We start from the raw sequence: 27,230 nt of genomic DNA on the forward strand, positions 1-27,230 counted from the left end.
TGGTGGTCACGTGTCCTTTATGGTCTTGGCTTCTGCGCCTCTGTGCATACCTGACCTCTGCAGCCTGTTGCTTTGCTTGAGCTGGTTTTGACCCCTCTGCCCTCTGAAAGTGGTCTGACCCTGCTCTTGGCCCCCGCTCCCATTCTTTTAGCAATCAATTTAGTTGAGTATCTGAGCCACACCCTGAGGTTGGAATACCTCTATTCAAGTCCTGGGTCTCTGCACTTCCTAACCGGTGACCTTAGACACTTAATCTCTGTGTGTTCCATCATAAAATGTAAACAGTACTAACACTTCATGAGGTTATTGTGTGTATTATAAGCATTAGTCTTTAAAAAGCATTTCAAATAGTTTCTGGACAAAGTAGGAACGCATAAGTATTTGTTTAACAAAACAAAAATCACTGACTACTCTGCAGTTTAGTTATAGTTATAGGCTAGACTTTTTCCCCCTAAGGGATCCAGGAAAACACCCAGAGGTTATCTGGAGCAGACTATTTCCTGAGTAGCTTTTATCATTTGATATCTATGGTAAATTAGTCTAGTAAATTTCCATGTATTTTTAATGGGATTTTTTTTATGGGATATTTTTATGGGATATTTATAGTTGTTCTGGAATATTTCCTACATGTTATGAGAAACTTCTATTCTTTTGCAGCATATTCACTGATCCCTAGTCAAATTCAGAATGGTGACTGATGGAGTGATTTGAGATTTATATATATGAAGCACCTTTATATGCCAGACACTTTTGGGGTAGTGGGGTGGGAAAGTCTACTATAATGAACAAAAAAAACAAGGCCCTTGCTCTCATGGGGCTCATACCCTAGTAGAGGAAGCAGATAAATAAATATGATAATTACAGTTGGCAGTAAAGTTAGGAAGGACTTTTGATCAATAGTGTCAAGGGGAGGGAGGGAGCGTGTAACCCTTGTGTTAGGTGGGCACTGGAGCCTTTCTGAGGAGGAGAAGAGGGCTGAGGAGAAGGCTTCAGGTGTATGAAGGGCTTGTGAGAAAGGGCATTGAAAAGAGTATGACTGTTGAGAAGCAGAAACCAGACCAGTGTGGTGGGACAGGTGGAACAGGTCGAAAGGGGCCAAAGAGTGTAAGTCCTTATGGGCCAGGGACAAAAGTTATTCTAAATACAGTGGCAATCCATGATGTGGATTTTTAAAAAGTATTTTTTTTCCTGATTAAGAGATAAATAACATAAAATTTACCATTTAATCATTTAAAAATGTGTGGTTCAGTGGTTTAAATACATTCACATTGCTGGGCAACCACCACTATTTTTCATCTTCAGAACTTATTTCATCTTGCAAAACTGAAACTCTATATACATCCAGATCTGTATGGATCTGTGTTAAGCAACTACCCCATTAATTGCTCCCCAAACCCCTGGCAGCCATCAGTTTGCTTTCTTTGTATATGAATTGGACTACACTAGGTACCTCAAATGAGTGGAATCATACAGTATTTGTCATTTTTTGGATGGCTTATTTCACTTAGCACAATATCTTCAGTTCATCCATGTTGTAGCACATATCAAAATGTCCTTCCTTTTTAGGACAGAATAATACTCCATTGTATGAAAACACCACATTTTGTTCCTCTGTTCACTTGTGATGACCAGTTTTAAGCAGAGGAGTTACAAGATTTATCTGTCCAGTAAGCAACTGGCCATTTATTTGGCATAGTATATCATTTAATTTGTTCTAATGATAAAATTGTTTCCCATAAGAGAAGAGAATAACTCTATGTAGAGGTCTAAAGTTAATCTTGAACCAACAGATTACGGACTGATGAGCATTAAACCTGAGTATCATTATCTGGAGCTTTGTTTTTCAGCTCCATCTCCAGAGATTAATTTAATAGGTTCCGGGGTTCCTGACAATTTGCATTTCTAGCACCTGTAGTCCAGGTGATATTGATCTGCTGATGTGGGGTGGCCACACTTTGAGCACCAATATTCTGTGAGATCCTAAGCTTCATACACTTAGCATTTTAATTTACTTGATCCTAAGATTAAGATAAAACATCTTTCTATAATTATATTACATTATTCATTGAAACTTGTTTTACTGTTGACTGTAGTGGATGGAAGTGCTCTAATATATTGTTTGTAATAATATTTATCATGTTTTTGTCCTTTTGTGATAGTGATGAGTCTGTCAATGTGACAGATTTTAAGTCAAGCTGGAGAAACGGGATGGCTTTTTTGGCTGTCATTCATGCCTTGCGGCCAGACCTAATTGACATGAAAAGTGTAAAGCATCGATCCAACAAAGACAATCTGAAAGAGGCCTTCGGAATTGCAGAACGAGAATTAAAAATCCCCAAATTGCTGGAACCAGAAGGTAAACAAGCATCATTTTTTTTCTTTCTTCAAGAAAACGATGTTGTCCAGTGTGAAGTTGATTCCAAAATAGTATCCATATATAAGCAAACAGGATTATATTTTCATTCTGGAGGGCTGAACTTAAATGCTTGATTAAATTTTATGAAATTAAGAATCCTTACCAATTAGTTAACCTCAGAAATTTCAGGGATGCAGCCACAGCTGAAAACAAACAATGCTGTTGTAGAGAATAATTTGAGCCTTTGTCTTAATTTTCTTCTATTGTGTTCTCCTTAATTCTGCTCTAAAATCTAGATTTTAGCTGTTTATCTCTCTCCCTTTTCCCACCCCCCTCTAGTTAAAGCTGAACCTCTGTGAGAACTAAGACAGATTTTTCTTTTTTTCCCTATATATTTGGGTCTGCTTTCCCTTGATTAAAAACAACAGCAAACACCCAAATACTGGTTATATTCAAAGAGATAATTATCAGGTTATTATTTTAGTTTCATAAAATTAAAGTGAAAGCAATTGAGTTCTTTTGCAAAAGCACTTTATTTTTGATTGCATTGTTTCATGATGTAACAAAGCTTATATTAAAAAGAGCCCAATAAGGTGATAAAAGAAGGATAAGGGGTTAGAGTCATAGTGCACTAACCAGTCAAGAGACACAAATTCCAATCTCAGCTCTATAACCAGGTTGTGTAGGTTTATGTTTAATGACTGGGTTTCCAAAACAATGTATGTGTATGTGTGTGCACATGCACTATTCCTTATAAATTTTGCTAGTATAGAGGATGTGCAGCAGATGATTTACAAATCATAAAATATGATATATTTTATTATAAATTCCATAAAGCCCAGAAATGCTTTTGTTGATTTTTGCCAAACACTTATATCCATCTGTAGCCAGTTGATGATTGCAATTGCTGAACAAGTTCTGACATGAATGTTGGTGAATAATTTCCTTTAGGTTAATGAGTAAATGGAACAGCAAAGAGGTATGTCAGAACTTTATTGTTCTCCAATGACACGAATAACTTTTTTGCTAAATAATATGGAAAGAATATTTTGTTAATTTTTTTGTGCAATTCACAGTTTAACAGCTATAGACAGGATATCATTTTAAAGATTAACCCTGCATTATTAATAATTTCTCCATCCCTTTCTTAGCAGTCAACAAAATAACAACTCAGATCCTCATTTGCTAATGTTTTTGTGGTGTCAGTACTACCCTCATGATGGATGTGAAGCTACCAGAGTGCAGTCCCTGAGCACAGAGCTGGGGAAAGGTGTACAGTGACTACACTTTATATATTATTTCTCTGAGACAGCTGTAATAGACATAAATAACCTGAAAAACATAGGTAATAATACATTGTAGTAAAAGACTTGGGAAGTGATGAGTTTTGAATATTTGTTACCCTAGTTTTGATTTATGTGTAGTTTTTTTTTTTTTTTAAAGATTTATTTATTTATACAAGCACTGGGTACAGTCAGAAGCGCGGGAGGGTGAGAGAATTCACCAGAGCCAGAGCGGGGAGCAGAGCAGGCAGAAGGACCGAAGCACACTGCTGAGGGGAGCAGTGGGCGGCAGGAGAGGTCTGCACGCCATGTGGGACCCTCCTCTGGTGGCTAGGGAGCAGCCGGGGATCGAACCGATGCTGTAGAGGCTGCAGGCAGCTTCGCAACCCAGCGCTCAACCACTGCACCACCGGGGAGGCCCGATTTATGTGTAGTTTTGATATAATTTATTTAATTGTATTTTTATATGATTTTGATGCTGGCTGTGTTTATCAACTGGCTTACAAAATTGATGAAAATGTAACCATCAGCTCTCAAGCTGGTATAAACCAGCCAGCACCAGAATACCGCCAAGTAACTGGTTTTGACCTTTAACCTTTTTGGTTTTATTATTTATTTTCTAAGGATTTATTTATTTATACATACAAGAACTGGGGTACAGGCCAGAGGTGTGTGGGGGGGTGAGAGGATTCACCACAGACAGAATGGGGAACAGAATAGGCAGATTGACTGAAATAGACTGCTGAGGGGAGCAGCACGAGTCAGAAGAGGGCTGCTGCACCATGTGGGCCGCTCCCTGGCCAGGGATCGAACTCATGCTGCAGTGGCTGCGGATAGCTTCATAGGTTGCGTCTTAACCCCTTGAGCCACCAGGGAGGCCCTAATCTTTTTGGTTTTAAAGCATTTTGTTTTCATGTAGTTCACATACCATACAATTTACTCCATTTAAGTGTACTACCCAATGTTTCTTAGTATATTCACAAATTCTGGTAACCATCATCAGTCATCACAGTCAATTTTAAAATTTTTTCATCACTCCAAGAAAAACCCATCATCCTATTAGCAGTCCTTCCCTGTTTCTCACAAGCTCCTGTGCCTCTGTCCCCCTCAACCCAGCCCTCAGCAACCACCACTCTTTCTGTCGCTATGTATTTGCCAATTCTGGGCATTTCGTATAAATGGAATCATACTATATGATAACTGTGGTCTTTTACCAGTGGCTTCTTCATTTTAGCATAAGACTAGCTTTAGACTTATGGAAAAATGGGATGGTCCAATAAGTTTTTATATACTTCACACCAGTTTCCCCATACACTGGCTACCATTAATGAACCAATATTGATATTGTTTTGGAAGGTCACACTCTGGTCATGGTGCCTTCATTTTTCCCCATGCCCTCCTCCCTTCAGAGCCCACTCAGAATACTACATGCTATTGTCATGTTTCCTTGGGTTCCTCTTCATGACAGTTTCTCAGATATTTTTGTTTTGAATGACTGTGACAATTTTGAGGATTACTGGTCACGTATTTTGTAGGATGCTCCTTTACTGGAATTGGGGTAATGTTTGTTTTCCTGTTAGTCTGAGGTGAAGTGCCGTTCTCATGACATCACATCAAGGGAACACATTGTCAATATGACATCGCTGTTGATGTTGACCTTGATCATCCAGCTAAGGTTGTGTTTGTCAGGTTTCTCCCCTGTAAAGTTACTCTTTAATTCCTCTCTTTCTGTACTACACTCTCTGGAGGAAAGTCATTATCCAGAGGCCACCCTTGGGCAAGTTCTGGTCACCCTCCTTGAAGGCAAGTCATTTACAGAAATATTTGGAATTCTTAACAGATTTGTCTGTTTCTCCCTTTCATTCATATACCCAACCATTTTCTTAAGAATAGTATGGACTCATGAACATTTTTCTTATATTTTGGTTTGCAATCCAATGCTGCATAGTTTATTTTATTGATCAAATTAAATATATATATTTTTTTACTTTCAGTACTTTATTTTTACCTTGTTTTATCAAGGTAGCGTTGGTTTACAACATTGTTTGTGATTTAGAGGTATAGGATCTCCCCCTTCAGGTGTTGTTACCACACCACACCCTCCCACAAATCCTTTATGCTCCCTCCCCACTTTGTTTTCTCAAAAAAAATTTTTTTGACAAAGTTTCAGCCCCTGGGAGCTCTTTGCATGGCCTCTGTGCTCCTTTGACATAGCCCCTCACTCTGGGGTTTCCGCGTGTGTTTTGAGCACATCTCTGCTTTTGGGCGCTTCAAGGTGCTCCAGGCTCATCTTGTCTCTTTCCTATCTTAGTTTTCCAAGAAGCCCTGATTTCTTTTATTGAGAAACCAGGACCTGAGTGTTAGGTTTATTCGTTGCTCCTGGTATCACAGATGAATTAGAGAATATTTCCCAGTTCACTTTTAGCCTAAGAGTCCATAGCTCTAGATACCAGGATTTTCATTAGTTTGGCTTCATGTTGCTTGTTACTAATTCTTCTTGTTAACTGTCCCTCCATCTTCTTGTTTTACCTGCCCTCCCCTTTTTTCTTTCTTTGTCTTTTCTTTTTATCGCTTTATTATCTTTTTGTTTTTATTTCCCTCCATGCTCTGCTCTATTTTCTATTTCTGTTTAATCTTTTTTTCTTAATATTTCTATCATTTTGTGGTTCTCCAGGTCTTTATTATTACTGTAAAAATTTTCTCTATTTTAGTGCATGAATCTAACTAGGCAACTAATGGTATAGATGATATAATGAAATAAAATTTCTACCGTATAAATTACTGTCCATAATTCTTTTTATTTATTTTTCATAATTTGTTTTAAATAGCTTAAATTTAGCTCAAAGTGCATAGTGGCTATTTATGTAAACCAAACACCTTGGTCATATTTGAGTAAGGGAATTATCTTTGACACAATTTTGTTAAAACATTTCGTCATTATATATAGCTTTACATTCAATGAGAAATTTTTTTTTTAATTAATTTATATAAGCATTGGGTACAGGCAGAAGCGTGGGAGGGTGAGAGAATTCACCAGAGCCAGAGCGGGGAACAGAACAGGCAGACCAATGAAATACACTGCTGAGGGGAGCAGCGGGCACGGCAGAAGAGGTCTGCTCACCATGTGGGACCCTCACAGGTGGCCAGGGATGGAACCGGCACTGCAGAGTCTGTGGGCAGCTTTGCAGCCCAGCGCTCAACCGATGAGCCACCAGGGGAGGCCCTCAATGAGAAGTTTTTAAAAAGAAATAAGGAGTTGTCAATCTTATTTGTGTATCTCATAATGTTTATCTTTTTTCAGTAAAACAGAATAATTCTTAAAGATTCTTCCTTTATTGAAACTCCACACCCAGCTTTTCATTGATGTATTTTCCTACTTACTACCTTGAATTTATTATTTAGATATAGATTAGAGTCACTTTCTTCCTGTATTTACTGTCCATAATTACTGTCCATAATTCTTTTTATTTATTTTTCATAATTTGTTTTAAATAGCTTAAATTTAGCTCCTGAGCTGACACAGGGCATTCATTTGGCCCAGTTAACATGTTCACTAAAGCATGCATTGTATGTTGTATTTGTTTGTTGCTTGTTTTTCTCCTAATTGTAAGCTCATTGAGGGGCAGATAATGTCTTAAGGCAGCTAGCATCTGGTCAAGGATCCAGAATCTATTGTTGAATGGATAAAGGGAATGAAACCTAAGGGCAAGTATGAGACCTTACATGTCCTTGTATCCCCTGCTTGAGCCCTCATTTGTTGACACTCTATTAATGCTTGTTGTATTGAGTGAATCTTAATTAACAGAGAAGATTTTCTTTTCAGTAATCTTCTTTAGTTGTTTTAACAGCATACCAAGAGAGATTCCTAAATTATGTGATCATTTGTATGTATCTTGCAAGCTCTGCTTTGTGATTTTTGTGCTCTATTTAATTTATTATCTGCCTGGAGAAGTTCTGCACTTCAAAAACCTTATAATATTTTCACTTTTTTTAATTTAGCATTTTTCAAATTTATTTCACTTCGAACTCTCTTAATGCAACATAAATCTTGGTCCATAGAATCTATATCTTTATATATCTTTGTATCTTTTTGTTCCATGAATGAAGAAAAAAAATCTTTTGGCTGTCTTGGACAATTTTTCATTGCAATATATACTTTTGAAAATGTTTGCTACACAGAGATGAGACCAGTGCTCCAGGAATGAACTCCAATTGCTGTATGTTCCTATACTCTTGGAGGAGTTTCTGCACCATGTCTTTAGAAAGAAGTACTTTGTTTTCTTCTTTCTACATTCAGCATGCATAGTGACATTTTATTATTTGAAAACTGAGGGTGTACATGCGTAATTGCCAGGATTCAACCAGCTCTGTCTGATTCTAGATTTAATCTCTTAAGAACTCTCTAGCCTTGGAGCAAGTTATCAGGGATTGCATGGCTGGTCAACTACTTTGGTTCATTTTTAAGGCTTTCCTATGGCATAGCCTGTTTTTGAGTATTAATTACAGTAAATCATGTCTATAGCTGATTGAGAGTGTGGCATATCTTGCAGATGTGGACGTTGTTAATCCTGATGAAAAGTCGATCATGACCTATGTGGCACAGTTTCTGCAGTATTCAAAGGATGCAGTTGAGACTGGAGGTAACACTCAGGTATGTCTTCGTGACTACAAATCAGTTCATTTTTTGTTGTATTCTACTAATGGTTAATTTTTTAAATGAAATCTTAATTAAAAATAATTTGAATTAAAATAAATAATTTGAATACAGCACTTACATAAACAGTATTATGAGTTTAGGTAAATGTACACATCATGTAAATCATACTCAAATCATGATTTGAAACATTTCCATTACTTGTAATATTTTACTGTATTTCTGTCCTATCTGTACTCTCCACTTTAAGCAAAATGTTTCTTTCACTATGGTTTAGTTATACTTGTTCTTTGTTTTTTTTTTAAAGATTTATTTGTTTATGATTACAAGAACTGGGGTACAGGCCAGATTTATGGGAGGTGAGAGGATTCACCAGAGATGGAGCAGGGAATAGAACAGACAAATAGACCGAAGTACACTGTTGAAGGGAGCAGCGGGCGAGTCAGGAGAGATCTGCAGCGCCATGTGGGTAGCTCTCTGGCCAGGGATGGAACTTGCGCTGCAGAGGCTGCAAACAGCTTCACAGCACTGCACTCAACTCCTTGCACCACCAGCAAGGCCCTGTACTTGTTCTTTTTTTTTTAAAAAGTTAAAAGTGGTAATTTATTAAACTTAGAAGAATAATCTACAACTTTTAGATAGGTACTGTATGGGACAAATTAAATTTAGCAGGCTTTTACAAAATTCTAGAGACATCAAATTTTTGTCTGTTTTATTTTTTAGGAACTTTATTGAGATATGATTCATCTACCATAATATTCAACCATGTAAATTTTATTCAATGATTTATATATAAATGTATGTATGTATTGCATCATTGTTCATTTTTATACAATGTATGCTTTCTCCTTTCAGTTGTAGTCCCCGTAAAATTCCCGCCACCAATTCACCCGTGAACCTTCACCATAGTCCCTTGTGCTCTAGTCTTAATCCTTGTTTGTTGAGATACTCTTGAAAGACCATTAGATTACTATTTGATTATTCATTTTTTTCCTTTGACTTTGAATCAGTTACACAAAGTATTATTAGTGGAACTTTCAAATATATCACTGAACTGAAAAGAATCATTTTTTCTGCTTCTAGGAAGATAAGTGAATGCTAATAAAATGGCTTTTAATAGTATTCTAAAATGTATTTAAGCTACTTTCTCAGACATATTTGCATGCAATCACATTTTCATATTTTATTTGACAAATTAAGGCCCATGTTTTTCCAACTGTTATGTTTGAGGCAGTAAGCCAGATTGTTGCTGGCTCTAGAAGAGACACTCAAGCTGAGTCTGTTCAATTATCTCTGACCTGCTAAGGAATTACTCTTTTCTAATTAATTTTCATAGTAAAAAGCACAATTGAAAAATCACCTGTCTATGAAATTGGATGTAAAAATATATAAAAAATACTCTTGCTTAATAGAAGAAAACATGAAGGTTGAAGGTTGAAGGATGGACATAAGATGTAGCTTCTTTTACTTCATTTCCCCAGCAATGAAATTTGCTTCCAAATGTAATCAAGCTTACCACTTATGCAAGAAACTAAGAGAAAAATAATTCTTTTTCAGTTTCATATGATAACACAAACAAATCCTTTGGTAATGTTATTTTTAGGGTCTTTAAAATGTTCAATATATTTTTGATGACAGTTTATTTGGTGGGTGTGAACATCTCTTGAATCAACCCACACGGATTTATTGGAAAGCAATATTGGAAATGCCGACTAAGAAGTAATTTAGAACTCAGTTCTCTAAAATGGAAGAATAGGGCCTCCCCGGTGGCGCAGCGGTTGAGCGCTGGGTTGTGAAGCTGCCCGTGGCCTCTGCAGCGCCGGTTCGATCCCCGGCTGCTCCCCGGCCACCGGAGGAGGGTCCCACATGGCGCGCAGACCTCTCCTGCCGCCCGCTGCTCCCCTCAGCAGTGTACTTCGGTTCTTCTGCCTGTTCTGCTCCCCGCTCTGGCTCTGGTGAATTCTCTCACCCTCCCGCGCTTCTGACTCTTCCCAGTGCTTGTATAAACAAAACAAACAAATAAATAAATAAAACATGCCTCTATTAAAAAAAAAAAAAGACTTTAAAAAAAAAAATAAAATAAAATGGAAGAATAATGGAAATGCATAAGCCAGAAAATTAGGCCTTGCTCAGCCTGTTTCTTTAGCACATTATCATGTTCAAATGCTAGTTTCAATCCATTTTAAGTCTTAAGGTGTTGTGTGAACAAGCAAAATTTCTCTTTAGCACATTGAGTCATTGGTGTGTAAGGACTGCATTATATAATGTCACTGATGTTTGAAGTTGTTAATTTTATTGCTAAAGAAAAATTACCAAGTCTATTTACGATAGAGATTTAAGGGGTGTGTGTGTGTATCTGTCTGTCTGTCTGTCTGTCTGTGTCAGTTACAGGAAAAGACAAAAGAAGCCTTACTCTGGTTAACTCAACAAGAGGAAAAGCTACAGAAGGCGCAAAAGGATTCAGATAATGAAACCTACTCTGTGAAGTCTGAAGTAAGTATGCCCTTACACCAAAGTTTATTTGTACTTTACTCTTAGGGATCTTTTGGAGGAAAAAAATTTTTTATCTTAAATTATTTAAGTAGTAAATCAATCCAAGATTTAAGGTTGAATTCTAGGACAGTGCTTCTTATGGTTTAATGTACTTATGAATTACCTCAGTTATGTTGTTAAAAAACAGGTTCTGTATCAGTCGTTCTGGGGTGGAACCTGAGATTTTCCATTTCTAACACACTTCCAGGTGATGTTGGTGCTGCTCGTCCTTGAAGTAGTTTGAACATAAGGGTTTAGAGTGGGGATTGGCTAACTGTGGTCTCTGGGCCTCACCACCTGGTTTAATAAGTACAAGGTTATTGGATTCCATGCCCACTTATGTACTGCCTGTGGTGGCTTCCACACTACAATCCCAGAGTCGGATATTCTAACACACCACATGGCCCACAAAACCTCAGGTATTTACTGTCTTGACCTTCATGGTAAGAGTTCCCAGTCCCTGGTTTAGAGTAGGGCCTGCTTTTCAGAATTAATATTGAATTATGACAACCATTATTGTCACCATATATTGAGGTTTTGCTATGTACTAGGCACCTTTTATACAAGCATTTTGCATGTTACAACATCTTGTAGAATATGGTATTGTTATTTCAGTTTTATAGATGAGGACAACAAGACTTAGGGGGGCTAGGTGATTGATCTTAAGGTTACATAGCTACGTGAAAGCTAGGGATGGGATCAGAATACGAATCTGACTTCAGAGCCCTAGCTCTCTTTCCATCTGATGCTTCTCAGGATAAGCAGTTATTCCCTATTACCATGCATCTTGAAAGAGACTAACAGAAACCAAAGTGAAAGTTCCACAGTCTTGCTCCTTAGAATCCACTGTCTATGAAACCCTGTGCTCCCCACCATTACCTTTCCAGATATGGTGAAGATTCCTGCCTCCCCCATCTTTACCTACACAGCGCTTAGTATCTCCAGGCCTCCACTACCTATCTGTTAAGTGAGGGATGGATGTATCCAACCTTTCCAACACTAACATTCTGTGGATAGTGTGTCTTCCTTTCTGTTGGAAAGGAAGGAATTAGGCGTTCTCATCTTCCTTCCACTTGAATGGCATGGACTTCTCATGCTTCTTCCTTCTTAGCTCTGGCCTGAGATGCTTTCTTCAATAACAAGATGATCAGCATCCACTGGACTTATCTTACCTCATGTCTTTGATTTAGTAATGTACTGTAAATTCAAATTTCTGAAATAAAAGACTTTGTAAAGTTATTAATTATCAGAAAGAATTAAAATAGTTATCTCTTAGCTTACTCACAAGACTTAATTTAAAATGCTGCTAATTATGGATCATATTTTATTTTATTTAAAGATTTTATTTATGCATACAAGAACTGGGATACAGGCCAGAGGTGTGGAGGGTGAAAGGAGTCACCAGAGACAGAGTGGGGAACAGAACAGGCAGATTGACTGAAATACACTGCTGAGGGGAGCAGCAGGCGAGTCAGGAGAGGTCTGCTGCACCATGTGGTTCACCTGCCTGGCCAGGGATCGAACTCGTGCTGCAATGCTGCATCTCAAACCCTTGCGCCACCAGGGAGACCCTGGATCATATTTTAAATAATATTTATGGAAAGGCTGACTCTTAAACACCAATTATTTCACACAAATGCAAATAAAGAAATGCTTTATTATTAAATTTTTGAGGACAAAGTATATTCTGAAGTCTGTATAAAATGACTTGGGAGGAATTGGTGTAATCTCAGCTAAGCATGGACACTACAAGACCCATTTATACAAGATGAGAGCTGTCACGTAATTCTTACTTCCACACATCCTTGTTTTTATGAACACACATTTGGTGAAGACAAAGACACTTTCCACGTGGCACTGTGATTTGTCCTTTAGAGCTAGGTGACCTTACCACTCCATTCTGGTAAAAATTCAATAGGACTGACACAAGCTGTGACCTATGTCAGTGTGATGGCTCCCAGATGATCAGATAGCACAGAAGAACGAATCCAGATCAATGCGAGGATCCTAATTTGGAGAATTTTAGTAAAAATTTAAATATAACCCATAAGTATAGACCTTTTACTAGATTATGCTTTATGAACATACCTAAAACATTTCATTGTATATATTGCTCTTCTAATTATAGAGCCTGATGTCCTTTTTGGAATCATTCCATGAAGAAAAAAAGCCCTTTTTGGACGTCCTGTCAACAAAAGGGAATCTGGATGAGTCGAATGAAGATCAGTTACAATTGAGGGAAGCCTGGAATGGCCTCAATGCCAAGGTTACAGCGTTACATTGATTATACCTGTGTTTTTCCCATGGTCTTATAAGGGTAGTGGTTGATGCTTAAATAGGAATGTATAGCGTTCTGTTTAGAGAAATTGCAGGCTTATCCAGAGTTTTTATATTTTTTAAAAAAGATTTATTTATGCTTACAAGAGCTGGGGTATAGGCCAGAGATGCAGGGGGGTGAGAGGATTCACCAGAGACAGAGCAGGGAACAGAACAGGCAGACTGACTGAAATACACTGCTGAGGGGAGCAGCGGGCGAGACAGGAGAGGTCTGCTTCACCATGTGGGTTGCTCCCTGACCAGCTAGGGATCGAATTCATGTTGCAGAGGCTGCGGATTGCTTCATAGTGTGGTGCTTAACCCCTTGTGCCACCAGGGAGGCCCAGAGTTTTATATTTGTCATCCATTCTTGGTTTGCCACAGTAGATCATCCACATTCTGAGTGATCTGCAGACAATGACCACTGTCATGTGTCATTGCCAATGAGGCTCTCAAGGATCGTGGGGGGTAGTCTTAGACTGTGTAAGGATGCATGTGTGTCTGAATATATCCATATGATTTCAGTCGTTTTAAAATCATTGTGATTTGTGTGATGGTCCAGGGTATGGTGTATATTGACATATAAGACATATAGGCCATTTGTACTTTTTTTTTTTTTTTTAAGTGAGAATAGGGTCCCATTATTTATTTATTTAAAAAGATTTATTTATTTATTTATACAAGCACTGGGTACAGTCAGAAGCACGGGAGGGTGAGAGAATTCACCAGAGCCAGAGAGGAGAGCAGAACAGGCAGACTGACGAAATACACTGCTGAGGGGAGCAGCGGGCGACACAGGAGAGGTCTGTGCGCCATGTGGGACCCTCCCCCGGGGTCTGGGATCAAACTGGTGCTGCAGAGCTTCGCAGCCCAGTGCTCAACAGCTGCACCACCGGGGAGGCCCTAGGCCATTTGTACTTGAGAAGAACATGTATTCTGTAGTTTTAGGGTGCAATATTCTATCAGTATCAATTAAGACAAGATGTTGATGGTGTCCTTGACTTTTTTCCAGTTGTTCTATCAACTGCTGATATAGGGTGTTAAAGTCTGTTAGAGTCCTCCCTTTAATTTTGCTTCATGTACTGTAACATGATTGCTGTCTTCTTATTAAGTTGACACTTTTGCCATTGTGAAAAACTTCTTTTTCTCTCAGGTGAAAAGTTGTTTTTGGTGTCTTCTTGACCTGATGTTAATAGCAACATTCCAGGCTTCTCATGCAGATTGTTTGTATAACACAGCTTTTTCCTTCTTTACTTTTAACCTATTTGGGTCTTTATGTTATATTGAAAGTGCATCTCTTCTGGACAACAGATGATTGGGTCTTGATTTCTTTATTTCAATTGAGGTAACATTGGTTTGAAGCACTACATGTATTTTAGGAGTACAGGTTCACACTTCTTCAAATATATGTTACCACACTCCCTCCACCAGTACAGGTAACTCTCCATCACAGTTCTTTGGATGCCTCGTCTTGCTTTGTTTGTTTTTTTTTTTAAAGATTTATTTATGTATGTAAACAAGAGCTGGAGTACAGGCCAGAGATGCAGGGGGATGGGTGAGAGGATTCACCAGAGACAGAGTGGAGAACAGAACAGGCAGATAGACCGAAGTATACTGCTAAGGGGAGCAGCAGGTGAGACAGGAAAGGTCTGCTGCACCATGTGGGTCACCGTGTTGATTGGGGATTGAACTCATGCTGTAGTGGCTGCAGATAGCTTCATAGTGCTGCATTTTAACCTCTTGTGCAACCAGGGAGGCCCCCTCGTCTTGCTTTCTTATCCTCTCTGACTTCTACTTTTAGAGTACTTGGTCTGTTAAGATGTTTAATGTAATTATTGATATGGTTCAGTTGAGGTATACCATTTTAATTTTTGTTTGTTACTTATTTCCTTTGTTTTTCTTTCTCTTTTTCTGCACTCTTTTAAATTACACTATTTTTTAAAATTCCATTTTAATTTATTGATATTTGGCTCTACCACTTTCTATTACATTTTTTGTGGAGTTACAGTAGATACTCTAAAACTTTGAGATTATTGTACAACTTCTGGTAATGTACAAGTCTTATAATCAAATTGATTCATTTATCTTGTTTTTATGCTATAGTTTTGTTATATGTGTATATATGACACAAATGTGTGTTTTAAAGTCCCCAAGATCACATGATTTTTGCTATAGTCATCTATTTTGAAGAAATTAAGAGGAAAAAATAGTTTTTCATACTTATTTAGATTTTTACCATTTCTGATACACTTCATTCCTTTCTAGTAATTTGACTTTCCACCTGAACTCATTTCCCTTCAGCCTGAAAAGTTTCCTTTAACTTATAATGCTGGTCTTTGTGTGGCAAATTCTTAGTTTTCTGTCTTTTTTTTTAATCTCCAAATGTCTTCCTTTTTCCTTTTTAAAGCATCTTTATTGAGGTAGGACTTACATGTCATCGAACCTGCTCATTTGAAATAGAAAATTAAATTATATTTTGTGAATTTACAACTTGCAGCAGGACTGCATGTCTAGCGTACTCTGGCTCTGAGCAGTTTGCCCATGAGCTGCAGCCTGTTTCCACACATTCGGGAAATGTGTTAAGTAGCAGTTTAAGGACTTAAAAGAACCACCTTTCCGAGCACCTCATTCTGGAGCATTGGCGCGGCTGCAGGAATCCTCCCACCGGTGGCAATGCTCGCTGCACTCTCAGCTGTGTTTCCATCACAGCTCTGGAGCTGAGCTCTGTGAAGGGTGGGTGGCGTTGTTACAAGTCAGCCCCAAACTACAAGGAGAGGAAGAAGACATTGTCTCTATAGTTCAGGCTGTTTCAGGCCACAGAGACCTGGCCTAATTTTGCTGAGTAAGATTTGGAAAAATTACCCCAAGTAACGAGGGAAAAAAAACATAAAAAGAACTATTTTGTAAAATTAGGTGCTGCAAATTGTTGGTAGTTTGAAAATCTGTTCCTTAGGTAGAATGCAGCTCATTTTCTTGTGTGACAAAATGAGACATGTTAATTTTAAAGTCACGAGGTTTATAGAACTTAACACTATCTAGACGTTTCTGGTTCAATTCTTTCAGAGCATGGCTATCTTGAAGCATCATAGTAAACTGGTTTTATATGAAGCTTGCTGTAGGAAATAGTAATATGATGTTCCTTTTTTCCAATAAGAATAGGTATAAGTGCATTTGATGTAAAGATAAACATAAACTTCTACCATCAATTAAGAGTGAGCGAGGCAAAAGAAGAGTGAAGAAGATAAGAAAATATTAATTTCACATGATTTATTTTTGACCTGGCAAGGTCTCATATAAAAATTCAGCCAAATTCTCATGTAATGTCTGACAGTGTGAAAGTGTGAAACTGGTTTTCTATGCTAGGCGAGAAAAGATATGAGCCCAGGGTGATACTGCCTTCTAGCTTTCCTCTCTGACTACTGCATAGACATTGAGCACAGACCCCAATCAAAAAAGCACATGTTGGGTTTCACTAAAAAGAAAAAAAAAAAATGTTACCCCACTAGGTAAAAAGAAGTATGAAACAATAAAAAATATATAGCTTTCTTTTAGTTGTTAAGACAGTTGAACCAGAGGTGTCATTCTTAGCCTCTCTAATTCAATCTTTGATCAATTTTCTGATTTATATTTTGGCAAATGCACAGATAATTAGGAAATCATAAGAGAACATGCTAACTTGTTTATCTTAAAATATTGTAATAATGTAAACAATGTTTGCCTTCTTTTTTTCAACTGGAGGCCTAACGACACATAGTTAATGAGATTTTTTTTTTTAAACTTCTTTTTTTTATAGAGGCATGTTTTTTTTTTTATTTATTCATTTATTTGTTTGTTTGTTTATACATGCACTGGGTACAGTCAGAAGTGTGGGAGGGTGAGAGAATTCACCAGAGCCAGAGCGGGAAGCAGAGCAGGCAGAAGGACCGAAGTTCACTGCTGAGGGGAGCAGCGGGCGGCAGGAGAGGTCTGTGCGCCATGTGGGACCCTCCTCTGGTGGCCGGGGAGCAGCCGGGGATCGAACCTGCGCTGTAGAGGCTGCGGGCAGCTTCGCAACCCAGCGCTCAACCACTGTGCCACCGGGGAGGCCCAGTTAATGAGATTTTGAGAAACATGCAAAGCAACCAAAGTGAAACAAAAATACCTCACAGTAGCACTTAAACGTGGAGTCTAAAAAAAGCCAAACTCAGAAACTAGAAAAGTGATTGACAGGCAAGGGAGTTTGACGAGTAGGGAGAGGTTGGTGAAGGGGCATAGTTTCAGTGGTAGAGGAGAATGAGGTCTGAGGAAGTAATGTAAACCATGGTGACTGTAGTTGTTAGCATTGTGCTACCTCACTGCTGAGAGTAGAACTTCAATGTTCTCAACAAAATATTTTTAAAAAGATAAACATGTAAAGAGAGGAATGTGTTTATTAATTGGCTGGTGGAAATCCTTTCACAGTATGTGTGTATGTAAAATCACCATAACATGCCCTTTAAATAGCTTACTATCTTATTTGTCAACTATACCTCCATAAAGCTGAAAGAAAAGCCAAACCTAGTGCAAAAACTAACATTTAATGCTTCTCTTTTATGAATAGTTACATTTGACTGCCTAAAAGCCTAACTTACTCTCATTAGCTTCTTGCTACTTGAATATTTGGTTCCATGGTTGATATTTGCCTTGCATGTAGTAGACACCCAATGAGTGTCTTTGAATAAGTTGATGAATCAAATAACCCATAGAATATGCATTTTGCCTATTCTTTTTTTTTTTTTTTTTTTTTTTTTTTAGAGGCATGCTTTATTTATTTGTTTGCTGGTTTGTTTGTTTGTTTTGTTTATACAAGCACTGGGTACAGTCAGAAACGCGGGAGGGTGAGAGAATTCACCAGAGCCAGAGCGGGGAGCAGAGCAGGCAGAAGAACCGAAGTACAGTGCTGAGGGGAGCAGCGGGCGGCAGGAGAGGTCTGCACGCCATGTGGGACCCTCCTCCGGTGGCCGGGGAGTAGCCGGGGATCGAACCGGCGCCGCAGAGGCCGCGCGCAGTTTCGCAACCCAGTGCTCAACCGCTGCGCCACCGGGGAGGCCCTTTGCCTATTCTTAAGAACAATATAGCTCTAAGAAAAGTACAATTCATTTGGTAGAACTACAGTAGAAAGAGAAAATACATTCTAAAGCACTTACTTTCATTAGAGGAAGTTGTTTGAATGAAACACATTTTGATTTGTGCTTGATCTTCTTTGGGACGATTTTGGAAGAAAACAAACAAAAAGTCAGAGAAGAGTCAGCTTAGTTCAGATGAAAAGCCACAATGGGATCATGAGGAAGGGAGGTGGTCCTAGAGCTGGATTTTTTTTTTAATTTTATTTTTATATTCCCCATACAATTACAACCCCCTTATTTTGACCCCAATCCCTCCCCTCCCCGCCCCCCACCCCCCATAGAGTGTCTCTGGTTCATAGTTGTTTGTTGGTTTTGATTTTCACTTTCTTATAGTTTTTCATTTTCCTGGTCCCTTATTTAAGTTTTCTAGATTCCTGCTATGAGTGAGACCATCCGGTATTTTTCTTTTTCTTTCTGGCTTATTTCGCTGAGCATGATCCCTTCTAGCTCCATCCGTGTTGCTGCAAATTGCATGAGTTTATCTTTTTTGATTGCTGAGTAGTATTCCATGGTGTATATGTACCACATCTTCTTGATCCAATCATCTATTTTTGGGCATTTGGGTTGTTTCCAAAGCTTAGCTATTGTAAATAGTGCTGCTATAAACTTAGGGGTGCAGGTACTCTTTGGAATTGATGTTTCTGTGTCCTTTGGGTAAATACCTAGGAGTGGAATTGCTGGATCATATGGAAGCTCTATGTTTAGTAGGTCCAGAAATCTTCACACAGCTCTCCATAGTGGTTGGACCAGTTTAGAGCTGGATTTTTAAGGTGTTTAAGATATCTGGTTGTCGGTAAGGAGTTGGTGTTCCTGCAGGGTCCTCCCCACACTCCTCTGGCTGACCCTGGTTTATTGCTGACCACACTTGGTTGTAACCTTTTGCTTCTAGGAGGTTCAGGCAAGAGCTATGGTTTTTATTTATCTGGTGGACCCTCAGAAGCTGAGGGTCGTGCTGAATTTATTTTTCCATTGATGGCACCATTCATGGTCTGGGCAAGGCCCTATTCTTATTTTCATTCACTCATTTAGTTGCGTTTGTTTCCTTTTGTGCCCTCACGCCCCTTCCATTTGCCTTTCTCCTCAGACCACCATTATGATGTGTTTAATATGTATCTTTTTGCATTATCTGTTTTGGGGGAAAGTATTCATGTGCCTGTGTATTATTAAATTGTGTAAACTGGTAGTATAGCTTTATTTTCTTTCATTCCTGAGAACATACATTTAAGGGCCCTCCACATTGCTCTGTGTGTGTATCTGGTTTGTGTATGACTGTCCCCTCTCCACCCCAGAAGCCTGTCTTTATACCAAACTCTTAGAGCTATAGGTCATTCATAAATATTTGCTCAATAAATGAATGAATGTGTGCGTGTGTGAGTTTTGACAATGCTTAGCAGGGGTTTGTGTGTGGGGGGAATCCAGGTAGAAATGGCTGCAAGAGAAAACATAAAAGACATAAAGGTGTAGTCAATTTGGGGGGGAAATAAGTACAGTCACATACTGCATAATGGTACTTCGTTCAATGACAGACCACATGCAAGGCGGTGGTCCTTAATCTAGCTAAGGACTGTAGTAGGCTAGTCTGTTACACTCTACGTTTGTGTAAGTATGTCTGTGATTTCCCACAATGATGAAATCATATAATGATGCATTTCTCAGAAGGTATCCCTGTGGTGAAGCAATGCAGACTGTTGTTGGCATCTGTGTGGCTCATGTGCATATAGGGAGTGGTGGGAAGGCCAAGGAAGGAGGAGGTTCCCTGGATTGTGGGGTGCTATAATGAAGGACAGATACTCAGGAGAAGTGGTAGAGAGATCTAATGTTACTGTATGGTTATGGATAGTAAGGAAAATATGTATCTGTGTGTGAGTTGCAGTTCTGATTTCGGAGAACTCAAAGCTTACAACATTTCAAATGATGGTCATTCAGTGACCTATCTGCTTACAGGGGTGCTTTAAATATTTCTGATATCTGTGTCATAACTGATTATCAAAACAATTGCTTTTATCTTTACACCCTCTCCTACAGTTTTAAAACTAATTCTCTTCTCAATCAGCTGGTAGTCAGGTGATATTTAGAAGTAGGAAGTTTACCTGCCAATAAAGATTTTCTAGAGAACTGGATTAGATAAACCTTAAACAATTAAACTTACTGTATATGAAGAAATAAGCGAGAAGAGTATTGAGGAACATCTTCCTTTTTTTTTTTTTTTAGATTAATATGTGGAGGAAAAAGCTGCATCAAGCCTTGCCCTCACCCCTCCATCAGATTGAAGCTTGGCTCCAGGAGGTAGAGGAGCTTATGGATGAAGATTTACCACTTTCTGGGGATTACTCTGAAGCCATGGCTCTCATACAAGAGAAAATGACTTTATTCAAGGTTGGAAAAGAACAAAACAACATGGGAAAATTTGTTAAAGACTATAATTCGTTAGAGATTATATTTGAGGAAGACTTTGTCCTAGAAAGAAGGGAAGAAAAATAGAGTGGGTATTTAAGGATGGTTTAGAATGATTTACTGAGAATTTTTGAGACCTGAAAGATACCTTCTCATTCTTCATAAGCACTGCATTAGTTTAAGGTTGAAATAATAAAAATCAAAAGTCGTGTAAATTCTAAAGCAACTGCACAGTCTGTCAAAAAGGCGGGGAGGCACTGGCACAACTCAGCTCTCCTGCCCACCTGTGACTGCAGGTGCCTCTCTTTTTCTTTTTTCCCCAATAAACCTGTCCTTTCAAAATGTAAAAACAAACAAACAAAAAAAACCAAGTGGGGAGGGAGGCTAGTTTAAAATGTGGGAAATTGGAATAGCTACCAAAACGCATGAAATAATTTGATATATGAGATTTCTAGCATTTAAGCCTCCAAAGGAATGGACAATATATAAGAAACTAGAAATTAATACTTAGAGACAGCTGTCTGCCTTTCTGTAAAATGTTCCAGTGTAACCATTTATAATGAAAATATTTTAAAAATCTTTGGTGAAAAAAGGGGACTTCATTTTTTTTTTTTTTAAAGATGAAGTTTATGCAATAGAGGAAAAAGATTAACAAGCCTTCAATGACAATGTTTGTCAATAAATCTGCTTCATGTTGTTAAGTAACAAAAATCCAACCAAGTTAATTTTAAGGACTCAATTGGCTTTATTAAATGATTTAGGAATTAGACAGTATCCCATGTAGCTAGTAGAAAAATGCTCCCCAAAACTGTACAAAATGAAAGATTTTTCATAGGCAAGAAGAGGACATGTAATGGAAGAGGATATTATTTCAGGGCTAGGTAACCTCATTCTGGGGAATGGAAAAGGTCTTGTGCAGATTTTCTCATTTTCTTTTGGGGGGATTGAAAAGATGATCTCATTGGTGCTGACCAGAATATCCCATACTGACCAGTTAGGGCTACATTCCTGGCAGAGGTTGAAAGTGCAGGGGGCTTGAAGCCACAGTCAGGTTAGGCATTAAGTCTTCGCAAACACTTTAATTTTTGGCCTATCATTTTCTTTTCTTTTTTTAAGATTTTTTTTTTTATTTATACAAGAGCTGGGGTACAGGCCAGAGGCACAGGAGGGTGAGAGAATTCACCAGAGACAGAACGGGGAGCAGAACAGGCAGATCTACTGAAATACACTGCTGAGGGGAGCAGTGGGCGAGACAGAAGAGGTCTGCCACGCCATGTGGGATTCTTCCCTGCCGGTGGGGAAATGAACCCGCACTGCAGAGGCTGCGGACATCTTCCTAGCGCTGTGCTCAACCTACTGTGCCACCTGGGAGGCCCTCATTTTCTTTTTTAATAACATCAAGCTAAATTTCTTTTCAGGATCTGATGGATAAATTTGATTATCATTTGAATGCTCTCTTGGAATTTGAAAATACGGGTGAAGACCATTTGCCATTGGTACCACCTAACAAATTGGAGGAAATGAAGAGACGGTGGGTATCACGACCATTTCACCGCTGTTGATACTGTTTGTTTGAGCACTAACCTGTTGCTACACAGACTACAATATGTAGGTTTCTAGATAACTTCTGACAAGTTTTCTTCTTTGCAATTTGATGACAGCACTTTGATGTGTTACATAACAAAAACATGCTGACACACTTCCTTCTTCATTGGATGGTAGGATATGGTGACAGAAAAAGTCAGAAACTGAGCTCTGTATCTTGGTTTTGACTGAGTTGCTCTGTCTTTCTGAGCATGTCTCCTCACTGGTAAATATAGGTTAATGATAATCACCCTGTTTTTGTCTCACAAAGATATTGGGTGAACATGAGGAGGTACGTGAGGCTTTTGTAAACTCTAAAATAATGCACAACTGAGGGGTATCCAGGGACCCCAGACAAATGGGATGCATGATCTAAAGGATTCTGGCCATCCTTGTGCACAAAGGCAAAGCTGACTCTTAGTGTGAAAGATCTTTAATAAAATTAGTGTATATACAGAGAGAAGAGCATTCTTGATATGGGTTTCCCAATAAAATTCTCCAAATTACCCATCCCTTTGTGGGCAAATACCCAGTCAAATAGGGTCAGCCTGCAGTAGAGTCATTGAGGCCCAAAAGCTTGCTATAAATCTAAAGCACTTTCTCTTGGAGAAACAAGAAAGAGCCAAAGGGGCCAGGTAAGTCTGAGACCAAAGAAGCAAAATTAAAGTACAAATCAAGATAAAGGCTGCCATTTTCAGCCTTCCCACATACCTCTCATCCAGGGTCCTCTTTCAAATGTCTCTACATGTTGTTCCTCCACACATATGCTCCGGTTCTTCTTCCCTTAGTCCCTGGGGCAAGTCAGGTCCCAGAAGCAAGAGAAGAGCAGGCCACCTTGCCTTGCATGTTATATTGGGAGTGCTCAGCTCTGCCGCCTGCTCCCAATATCTCCTCTGCATTGCACACTGGGACTTGTAGTCCAAGGCAAATGCAGTGGGGGGGGGAGGGGCAGGAAAATGGTGTACGACATTGTGCTGTGTTGCTCCTCCCCTCTAATAACAATACCACGAGTACAGAGATCACTTAATTGATGGCTATCCACATTGTCTTTTGTCATTACTCATAAGCAGCTTACTAGAATGATAGTAAGCTGGTGTTAGCCTTACTAGAGAAAGCTTTTTTAATATGTAAATGTTTAAATTATAGTGGCATTGCTATACAGAACTTTTCAACCATGTTTGTCTTACTTTGTTTAAAAAAAATAGATAAGGAGATATCTGAGTCTTCTGTGCTTAAAATAAAAAGTTACAGCTCCAATATTTAAAAAAAATAAATTCCAAACTGATAGCTTACTTTTGATCAATAATGTTAAATTGAAATCTAAAACCTTTACTGTTTTCCAGAATCAACAACATTTCAGGAAAAAAATTCATTCCACTTTTAGAATTTCATTATTATAAGTGCTCAGTACTTGGCTTGCTAGATGAAGTGAAATCAAAATTGGGTGTTTGGAACATCAAATATGGGACCAAAGAATCTGTGGAATTACTGCTGGAAGACTGGCATGTAAGCTGCTTTATTTCCTGTCTTGAGAAGCTGTTCTCCATGTCTGGGAGCCAAGTCATATTTTTCACTGGTACAGTTTCCCTCTACATTATCAGGTTTTGAAATGGTTTTCTTGGTAGATTTCATTAGTGTAAGGATTGCCTGGAGAAAAGAATTACAGGTCATAAATCAGACATAGGGAAGAGTAAAAAAGAAAGCATTATTTACCACCCTATGGGAGATTAAAAGTTAGCCAGATAATTTACACAATAAAGCTTCAATGTTGTTTCCATTAGAAATTCCTAATTGCTCTTATCTGACATCTTATTTAATGTTTTCCCTCTCAGATTCATGATTTCATTCAAAAATTAAATTTCATTTAGAACATTTCAATCTTGGTCTCTTTGATTTCAAGAAAGGGAAAAGTAGCACCTTTTGTATTGAGACTTTGGGAGTTTTAGTTCTTGCAATTTATAGGAAAAGATGTTGCAAATGATTTAAATACAAACGTGTACACTAAATAAAGTGAAAGCATCCTACAAGTGTCATTTCTACAGTCAGACCTTGTTGTCATTTTTTTTGTTTCTTCTTTGTGCAATCAGGGCTAAAAAAGAAAATTTGAGGTTGTAAATTCAACGCAAAAGCTGAAAAACATGACAAGGGAAATTCATTTACAATTTATGATTTAATCACTGTTCTTTCCTAAACAGGAAGCATCAGTCTAAACTAGACTAGATTTTGAATATTTTTATTTCTTTTGTTCTCTTTGATTTTTTCCATTTAAATGATCATACTACAGGCATATATATAATTGCACAGTGAATATGAGCTTTAATTATTTCTGTGATTTCTCTGTAGCGGAATTTGATTGCATGGGACACAATTTGGTTAATGGAAGTTTCTCAAAAGTTTGTGGCGATGGGTGGTATTTTTCTAATATAACTAGTATATCTAATATAAATTATTTATGTTAATAAAATATGTGAAATAAGAAACTTACAAATTATGCAATATTAATAAATACATAAAGGAGGAAATTTTGAAATTACTGTAATTACTTAACTTACCTTTTCTCCAGAGAGAAAGACCATTACAAAACCATGTCACATTAAGATAACCTTTGTCAGGCTTGTACCTAGGTAATGTTTTCATTGTAGTTATGTCTTCTGGACCTCGATTAGCTATCCTCAGGGGCTGCTCATTTTTTCCTACTGAAATTTGTAGTAGTAAAGTGAAAGAAATGTTGACACTCAAGAGCTTCATCTTGCCTTTAGATTTCTCGGCACATTTACATTAAAAACTGTTAATATAATTTTTTCCTCCCCTACTCACAGAAATTTATTGAAGAAAAAGAGGTCCTAGCTCAACTTGAAACTTCTTTTCAAAAATGTGATGAAAGTCATAAGAATTTGGGTAATGTTATACAGTTACTTTTTAATGGGATGACCAACACTTATAAATATCATTTCTTCTGTTTTTTTTTTTCTTTACACATCTAGTGTTTTAGAAATTAGTTTTACATGTGTGTTTTCTCTGGAAAAATCTTGCATTCACTTTTAATATTGTCAGCGTACATATTTACTTTTCCACTGTCAATAAATATGCATATATTTTAGTTAACAGTGTGCTTTTATTAATAAACTTTTCTAAGATAACTATTTTGTTAACATTATAGGTGGTGAATATCAGGATATTAGTAAACAATATGGCATAGTGGAATATAATCTTTGTACATATAGAAAAAGTATATTTGATATCAAGTCCACCCTACAAAAAGTTCTACAGTGTTGGGTTACTTATATGGAAAACCTCCGTTTACTAAAAGCTTGTTTTGAGGAGACAAAGAAGGAGCAGATTAAAGAGGTATTTGTAGTCTAATGGCAACTTTGTCCCCTGCCCTCCCTGCCCCCATTTTGTTTGGATACCCTCATTTTTCATGCAAAAATGAGAAGGCAGGGAAGAGTAAGCAAAAGTATTGGAAAACCTCTCAAGTTTTGCAAAGAGTTTAGTGTCTTCCTAATAAAGTTGGGGGGGAGGGGGAAGGAAGGGAGAGGACATTATGGAAGCATAATTTACAGAAACATTATAGCTTTTGGAATATATATTACTAAGTTCTAGAAAATGAAATAAGAGATGTGGAGTGCTGGATAGCTTATAGACACATTTAAAATAAATTCATGTTTTAAAATATTTCATTTTTCCATTTGGGTGAATATTACGAGATTTAAAACCTTCCCGAGTTTCTAGAGGACAAATCTTACGTCGTTAAATGTGACATTACTTTTATGTTATGCAGGTTCCCTTTGAGACACTATCCCAATGGAATCTACACCATATTAATTTAAATGAAATGGCGACTTTCTTAATTCAAGTCAGCAATGAGGAAGTTGAATCATCTATTTCTAAAGAACTCAGAAGACTGAATAAAAGATGGAGAAAGTTTATTACCAAAACTCAACTTGTAAGTTCTTTTTTTGGTAAAGTATTTATTGGAGATATAATTCATGTACTGTATCACTCAATCACTTAATTGTATAACTCAGTGATTTTTAGTATGTTCAGAGTTGTGTGGCCATTACCATAGCCAATTTTAAAATATTATCATCACTTCTTAAAGAAACAGGCCCATTTCAGCCATCTCTCCCTGCTTTCTCTCAGTCTCCCCATTGCAAGGCAACCACTAATCTACTTTCTGTCTCTTTATAATTTACTTTTTCTGTCTCTTTATAATTTACTTTCTGTCTCTTTATAATTTCTGGATAGCTCACACAAATGGAATCATGTAATATGTGGTCTTTTTGTCTGACTTTTTTCACTTAGTATGATGTTCAGCTACCCATGTTGTAGCAGTATTTCCTTTCGATTGGCAGTCTATTATATGCTTATACCACATTTTTTAAGTCATTTAAATCATGAGTGATTTAAATCAGTACCACACATTTGCTTTCTTTCCACTTTTTTTTTTGCTATTATTAATAATGCTGCTAGGAATATTCTTGTACATGTCTGTGTGGATATATCGTACAGCTCTTTAGTTAAAATTGGTTTACCTTTGGGGTTTCCCTGGTGGTGCAGGGGTTAAAGTCACAGCTCTATCAAGCTATCCCAGCCACTGCAGCATGAGTTCCATTCCCCTGCTGGCCTGGGAGCTAACCCAGATGGTACAGTACCTGCTCCCTTCAGCAGTATATTTCAGTAGATCTGCCTGTTCTGATCCCTACTCTCTCTGGTGAACCCTCTCATTCCACTCCACTCCACATCTCTGGTCTACACCCCAGTTCTTATATGCATAAATAATCTTTAAAAAAATTGGTTTACCATTGAAGAATAGCATGAGTATTCTTGCCTACTGTATCGCAAGCTCTTTGAGAATAGACACTGAAGTTTGTTTAGCATAGTGTCTCATAAAAGTAAATTTTTAGGAAATAATTTAAACTTCAGTTATTTGATTTCTTATTCTTAGGCATTTTATGGAAAATCCT

General features: G+C 37.9%; 1 protein-coding gene across 1 annotated transcript in view; it reads left to right on the top strand.

The window, feature by feature from the left end:
* The window catches only part of SYNE2 (spectrin repeat containing nuclear envelope protein 2), a gene marked incomplete at both ends in the record, with an annotated part of 255,875 nt that overhangs the window by 28,583 nt on the left and 200,062 nt on the right, over positions 1–27,230 (top strand). The window contains 10 exons of the mRNA XM_084241092.1: positions 2,160–2,356; positions 8,190–8,290; positions 10,685–10,786; positions 12,954–13,091; positions 20,497–20,661; positions 22,098–22,210; positions 23,607–23,769; positions 25,083–25,161; positions 25,424–25,611; positions 26,045–26,209. Coding sequence (XP_084097218.1) covers positions 2,160–2,356; positions 8,190–8,290; positions 10,685–10,786; positions 12,954–13,091; positions 20,497–20,661; positions 22,098–22,210; positions 23,607–23,769; positions 25,083–25,161; positions 25,424–25,611; positions 26,045–26,209 — 1,411 coding nt within the window. The remainder of the gene's footprint in view (positions 1–2,159; positions 2,357–8,189; positions 8,291–10,684; positions 10,787–12,953; positions 13,092–20,496; positions 20,662–22,097; positions 22,211–23,606; positions 23,770–25,082; positions 25,162–25,423; positions 25,612–26,044; positions 26,210–27,230) is intronic.

Source organism: Talpa europaea (genome assembly GCF_964194135.1).
Source record: "Talpa europaea genome assembly, chromosome: 8".
Classification (NCBI taxonomy): Eukaryota; Metazoa; Chordata; class Mammalia; order Eulipotyphla; family Talpidae; genus Talpa; species Talpa europaea.